This window comes from Phalangium opilio, unplaced genomic scaffold (genome assembly GCF_054372755.1).
Source record: "Phalangium opilio isolate 3A_F unplaced genomic scaffold, DU_Popi_V2 ptg000040l_1, whole genome shotgun sequence".
Lineage (NCBI taxonomy): Eukaryota > Metazoa > Arthropoda > Arachnida > Opiliones > Phalangiidae > Phalangium > Phalangium opilio.
Window position 1 is genome coordinate 535,149 of NW_028324164.1, and position 6,904 is coordinate 542,052.

Genomic DNA, 6,904 nt, shown 5'->3' on the forward strand with positions numbered 1-6,904 from the left:
CAATATTTTTAAATGGATGTACGCTCGGAACTAACTTGTCGTCCTTCCTACTATCTTGAATCTGATCATTTATTACATCGGGATTGCGGTCATTTTCATTAACCACGAAATCCATAGTTTCGTTATCAACAGGAAGTAGACTTTCTGTTAGAATTACGCCATTCCTGTCGTAAAGAGGTGAAGCAACCAATAGCCTTAAAGCTTCTATGATATATTTTGGTCGAACTGTCTCGTGCAAAAAAGCATGGTCGTATTCCATCCGACGCATGAGCTTGACTTGTATGGTTTGTGTTCCAGGAGGAAGCCTTGGCAATATCGAAACTGTGCTGTCAATGCCTATTGGTACATTTACACAATTCCCTTTAATTCCTCTTTGTTGGTCGCAACCAAGTTTCCGTATTTGCATGAACGGAATTCTGGGTGCGACCATTCTTTGCTCCAAATTTGACAATCTTTTCAAAACCATTGGAATCTCTGGGAAAGTGAACCCATTCATTGGAGAAAATTTTGGGAGTTTGCCTTTGCAAATGGCCTTGTTGCATGTGTGACAGAGATTTATTTTGTCTGGTGCTTCAGGTACAATGTTTCCGACAACTTGAATATATTTTTCTTTTTTCATTGGTCGAATACTTGATTTGAATTTCAAACACGAACACCCTTCACACTTCCATATCGGAGCTTCTTTTATGTTCGATAAAAACGTTCCAACATGAAACATGGCAGAGTTTTCCGCTTTGCGGGTTGCTTCGTTTTGACTTCTAGCGGTTCTGGCTTGATTTTCCGCTTGCCTAATTTCTTCGTTTTGAAGTCGCGCTCTCTTGGCAGAATTTTCCGCTTGCCTGATTGCTTCATTTTGACTTCTAGCGGCTCTGGCTTGATTTTCCGCTTGCCTAATTTCTTCGTTTTGAAGTCGCGCTCTCTTGGCAGAATTTTCCGCTTGCCTGATTGCTTCATTTTGACTTCTAGCGGCTCTGGCTTGATTTTCCGCTTGCCTAATTTCTTCGTTTTGAAGTCGAGCTCTCTTGGCAGAATTTTCCGCTTGCCTGATTGCTTCATTTTGACTTCTAGCGGCTCTGGCTTGATTTTCCGCTTGCCTAATTTCTTCGTTTTGAAGTCGCGCTCTCTTGGCAGAATTTTCCGCTTGCCTGATTGCTTCATTTTGACTTCTAGCGGCTCTGGCTTGATTTTCCGCTTGCCTAATTTCTTCGTTTTGAAGTCGAGCTCTCTTGGCAGAATTTTCCGCTTCCCTGATTGCTTCATTTTGACTTCTAGCGGCTCTGGCTTGATTTTCATACAGTCTTACTTCTGTGTTTTCACGCCTTAATGAATTTCGTTGAGCTGACTTGGATTTATTCTGTTGAGTTCCGGGTATAATTTCGCGAGACGGCCTATGCATAATTTCATTAGCAAATTCCAGGGATTTATTCTGTTCGATTTCGCGAGACGATGGAGCCAAAGTTTCATGAGCTAATTCAATTTCGCGAGACGGTGAAGTTAAAGTTTCATTTGCAATTTCGAGGGATTTATCATGCTCAGTTTCGAGTACAATTTCGCGAGACGGTGGAGGTATAGTTCCATAAGCAAATTCCCTTCGTTTTTGGTAACTTTCTCTCCTTTTCGCATTTTCTCGCTCGCGATATTCAGGATTTTGGCGCCTTAATGAATTTCGTTGAGCTGACTTGGATTTATTCTGTTGAGTCCCGGGTATAGTTTCGCGAGACGGCACAGGCATAATTTCATTAGCAGATTCCAGGGATTTATTCTGTTCAATTTCGCATGACGATGACTTGGATTTATTCTGTTGAGTCCCGGGTATAATTTCGCGAGACGGCCCAGGCATAATTTCATTAGCAAATTCCAGGGATTTGTTCTGTTCGATTTCGCGAGTCGATGGAGCCAAAGTTTCATGCTCGGTTTCATGAGCAAATTCAATTTCGCGAGACGGTGAAGGTAAAGTTTCATTTGCAATTTCGAGGGTTTTATCATGCTCAGTTTCGAGTACAATTTCGCGAGACGGTGGAGGTATAGTTCCATAAGCAAATTCCCTTCGTTTTTTGTAACTTTCTCTCCTTTTTGCATTTTCTCGCTCGCGATATTCAGGATTTTGGCGCCTTAATGAATTTCGTTCTCTCCTTTTTGCATTTTCTCGCTCGCGATATTCAGGATTTTGGCGCTTCAATGCAATTCTTTTACGGTTTCTCTCATGGAGATTCTGATTTTTCTGTTCCGAGTCTGACATTTGCTATAAATTATCAAAATACTATTTTAAGCAATATCCATTATCTTAAATGTTTAATCACATCTATTCTTTCAATGCTAATTTATAGACCAAACCACCCAAGCATTCATATTGGGGAAGTGTCATACTTATGGGTATTATGTTACTTATGATATAATGTATACAAAAGACACGCGCCGACCAATTTCATTATCCACAAATTGAAGCATTCATATTGGATAATTAATATAATCATAAATAATTAACATAATGCATACTGACAATCACTATAAATTATCAAAATAAGTGTCATACTTATGGTTATTAGTTTTACATTTCAATGCTAATTCATAGACCAAACCACCCAAGCATTCATATTGGGGAAGTGTCATACTTATGGGTATTATGTTACTTATGATATAATGTATACAAAAGACACGCGCCGACCAATTTCATTATTTACAAATTGAAGCATTCATATTGGATAATCATAAATAATTAACATAATGCATACATAATTAGCATAATGCATACATAATTAACATAATGCATACTGACAATCGCTATAAATTATCAAAATAAGTGTCATGATTCTTACTTCTTTGTTTTCACGCCTTAATGAGTTTCGACTGACATTCGCCGGCCCAGGCATAAATTTCGTTCAGCTGACTTGAAATTAATTTTGTTCAGCTGACTTGAAATTAATTTCGTTGAGCTGACTTGGATTTATTTACTAGGGGACTTCGGGTGAAGGAAGGAGAGCAAGTTTACTCTTAAGAGATTCAAAACCGAAAGACCCTTTATTTTCCAGTACGAAAAGACAATATACAGTTTTTACATTGCGATTCCTTGATTCTAAGAAGTCAGATTGACATGTAAATTGATGGGGGCCATATACGGAGAAAAAGAGTAAATACGAAGCTACTCTACAAGTATTGCCCGGAAATGGTGCAACCGATCCAAAAACCTAAACATTTATATTCAAGCTTAAATATTTCGTTACGCTCAAGGGTTTAGAAAGTTTCCCTTTGTAAAGTAAGCTAGTCTTTCGCTATACCCGTTTCTACTGAAACATTTGTCATGCTGGACGTGATAATGGCAGGAGATAAGGGTTGGCGCCTAGTTGGGATGGACAGGTCGGGGTTGTTTCCTTCCTCTGATCTGTAGATTCTTACTTAAAAAGAAATAGTCGTGGTAGCTTTTACCTTAATCCTTTAGGAGACTCATGGGATGAACAAACAGTTTTCTTTCCCCCCTCTATCGAGGAATTCTTCTTTATGAATATAATGGCAGTAGCGGCTCCGTAACCTGGGTGGCTTACCCTTCTCTACCGCTAAAATGTCCTATTGCCAGAGTGTATGACATCATTGGCTTTTCTCTGGTTTTTGGAGTGTTTTATGGAAAAGTACCATTTTCTATGCCCTTTCTATAAACCCCCACCTCATGCCCATTTTTAAATTATAACTTGCGGTGTCGTTACGAAGGCTAGAGATTCATTTTCGTTCTTGCTCTCCAGTAAGCAATTTTCTCCAAGATGACTGATAAAACCACCCAAACAATTTACGCTAAAAACGCTTGGGGTGAACTTGAAGTAGAAATTGGCGACCTGCGCACCTGGCCAAATTCCATTAGGGATTTATTTTGGAAAAAACCCTTGACGAAGAACAATGACCATTTAGTGAAAATTTGCGCGTTCGGGCATTTAAACGGCGCGCGTGAAACCACGCTAATAGGCGCGTTGATGTTCACGAAAGTCGGCCATTATTTTTCAGACGTGTCAGCAGCCGTGATGGCTATTTATTTCGCGTGGAACTCGAGCAGAGACTTGCGAAGAACCGTGTATAGTTTTCACGTACGGCTTGGAAAATTTTTAAACTTGGAAAAAGAATGGTAAGCAACTTTTAAATTATTTCTTTTTTAAAAAGGCGAAACAATACCTCTTTGCACTATATTTTTTGAGCTAAATGTAATTAATTCGCAACTTCAACTGTCAAAGTGTTCTTTTAAAGTGCTTGAATTCAAGAAATTTCCGATATCGCATTTAAAATCTGAATTGCTTTTATTTATAGGGTGAAAGAAAAGTTTGATATTTTTCCGGCTGTTGAGTCGTCTATGAGGACTTCAACGCCCAAAAAAGGTAGGCCTCTTTTCAGAAGCATGCGCAGTAGCGTCTAACGGATTCCTTAGTTTTTAGTACAGTACCTTTCAAGGGAAAATATTAAGCCTGAACATAGAAAATCTCACCCTTTCAAAGCCAAATTTTACTTTTTGAAAGAATAGACTAATTTGAGTGATTTTTGAATTTCAACGCAATTATTAGGAGGGATTTGAAAATGTCAATGTTTATTCTCATTAGGACATATTTAGAGATTTTGGGATTACGATAAAAGTGTACGGGATTTTGACTAGCGTCCGACCCCCCGATTCTTGCAAACTGAAAGTGGTGCAAAGCGGGTTCTAGGCTTGTTCTAGGGTTCTAGTGAACTTATGATAAACAAATTAAACAATAAAGGACTCTGAATTTTCCCCCCAATTTTTAATTTTACACGGAATTTTATTCCGGTAAAATTTAGCATCTTCGTTCTAAAACAGGTTTTCACTAGCCAAAGGCATAGTCGACCTTCCATACTTTTCTTCCATAATCAGATTACTCATCTTTATTTGTTTCTTAGGAATGACGGTTAAAAGACCGCAAATTGAGGACTCGCCATCCATGTAACTATTTTATTCCATTATGATTTAAAATAATTAATGTTTTAGCAAAGGACGCATATCACATGAAATATTTATAAAAATACTTTAAAAAATTAAAATCATACAAAATTTAACATGCATTTTAAACATAAGCCTCTTAATAAATAAAATGAGTTCCTCATAGATGTTACTCATATTGATTTCCTTTCTTAGGGTTAATGTAAAAGTTCCCCGCGTCATTACCCTTGAGGACGACAACGAATAAATTTTGGATGATGACTTGGATGTGTTGTTATGCCAGTCTTTGGAAAAGGTTGAAGCTCAAATTGTCAGTGTAATTTCTAGCTAATTTATTTCTTCGGGAAACTATCTCAATTTGAAAAGTCAATATAATTAATCTAGTAAAACTTATTAACTGACTTTTAAACTAGTCACTCGAAAAGGGCTCGGAGCCTTTAAAGGACGCACCATTGATAAACAACTCGGAGCCTTTAAGCGAGGCACCACAGGAAAAGGACTCTGAGAGTTTAGACGAGGCACCACTCGAAAAGAGCTCGGACCCTTTAGACGAGGCACCACTCGAAAAGAGCTCGGACCCTTTAAAAGTTTAGAAGAGGCACCAGAAGAAGCATAATTTCATTTCTCAAGCCTTCCCACAATATAAAAATAAATATATAATTTCATTAACTTTTCTTGTACTGTCATTCGTGTTGGTTTAGGCTAGTGAATAAAGCTTTTAGTTTCATAATCTCTTTAAAAAAAGCCCCATTTTATGAGAGAGAGAAAAAAGAGAAGGCGGCAAACCCTTCCCCTAATTCCTCCATGGTCTCAGCTTCTACCCCTCCAAGAAGTTTTGGGTTCTAAGTTTGTCTAGGATCAGACCACTAAACTCGGGTCTACGACCGTCACCCAGAGTATCGGAAGCTAACAGTTAGGCAAGGAGGAAAGGTAGTATGACGTCATTTAGCCCCCTCACTGGTTGGAGTATCTTCAGGTGGAAACCGTGGAATGCTGTTTCGAACCAGTGGGAGGGATCAAACGGCTGTAAGAGATAGGAGGGTATGACGTTGCGAGGTTTGAACTGTTAGCTCACTATTGCTTGTTATTTATAGAGTGAGAATGAGAACAAATTTTCTTTTTTACATCATGTTTATTTTTACTTTTACACTTTATTTGTGTGGAAGTAAAGAAACAAGATGCTACATTATTCGACTCATATTGGTTTTTAAAATCATTATATCATAAGTAACAAAAGAACCAAAAGTATGACACTTCCCCAATATGAATGCTAAACTTATAGAAAACGTCTTATAAACCTACGTATGTATACATTATATTAATTATACGGTTAATGTATAAACTATATAGTGATTTTGCGCTGATCTTTGGAGGTTCGCGTGTTACAAAATTTAAGAAAGGGCACAAGCGCCTGTCGGGTTCGCGTGTCCTTTGTGTACATTAAATCATAAGTAACAAAATAAGTATGAATAGAGAGATCAACTATATGGGAGGCCACGTGAGCCGTGTAAAATTACTATTAAGGCCCAACCCTTGGGCCATCTTGTTCTTCTTATAAAAATATTTTTTAGTTTTAATAGCCTTTTGGAGCTCACTAGAGTACCAAAGCGGAAATTTAGAGTGCAAACGAGGGGGCTTTAGGGGAATGGAATCTACCATAGCACTAGTTATGCAGTGTGTTAGGGTTTTGACACAAAAATTAACATCCTGAGAATTGTAAACAAGTGACCAGTCAAAATCCCTAACGCAACAGTAGAGTTGATAATAGTCACCTTTGCTAAAGTTATAGCCTGGCGCAGTTTGAGAGACTGGAGTTGAGAAATCAGCACAAAGCGAGACCGTGAACGGAGGATGAAAATGGTCTACAGGCACAAACGGGTCAGATAATTTAGAGAGTGTCAGACCGTTAATATTAGTGAAACATAGATCTAGTAAGTTACTGTCACCAACAGGCTTGTTAATTTGGTTTAAATT

General features: G+C 38.2%; 1 protein-coding gene across 1 annotated transcript; it reads left to right on the top strand.

Moving 5' to 3' along the window:
• The first annotated feature begins 3,339 nt into the window (after positions 1–3,339).
• Positions 3,340–5,658, top strand: LOC149679987 (uncharacterized). The gene is made up of 5 exons (XM_089834711.1): positions 3,340–4,108; positions 4,288–4,355; positions 4,891–4,933; positions 5,126–5,240; positions 5,344–5,658. The coding sequence occupies exons 1-4, from the start codon at positions 3,753–3,755 to the stop codon at positions 5,175–5,177; spliced, it is 519 nt and encodes a 172-aa protein (XP_089690837.1). The 5' UTR covers positions 3,340–3,752; the 3' UTR covers positions 5,178–5,240; positions 5,344–5,658.
• Positions 5,659–6,904: the final 1,246 nt, after the last annotated feature.

What these genes read in the sequence shown, in the direction of transcription:
- LOC149679987 (XM_089834711.1), top strand. Translation starts at nt 3,753, where the DNA reads ATGACTGATAAAACCACCCAAACAATTTACGCTAAAAACGCTTGGGGT. An exon ending in TTAAACTTGGAAAAAGAATG is followed by an intron (nt 4,109 to 4,287) that starts GTAAGCAACTTT and finishes TTTTATTTATAG; the next exon opens with GGTGAAAGAAAAGTTTGATA. An exon ending in GACTTCAACGCCCAAAAAAG is followed by an intron (nt 4,356 to 4,890) that starts GTAGGCCTCTTT and finishes TTTGTTTCTTAG; the next exon opens with GAATGACGGTTAAAAGACCG.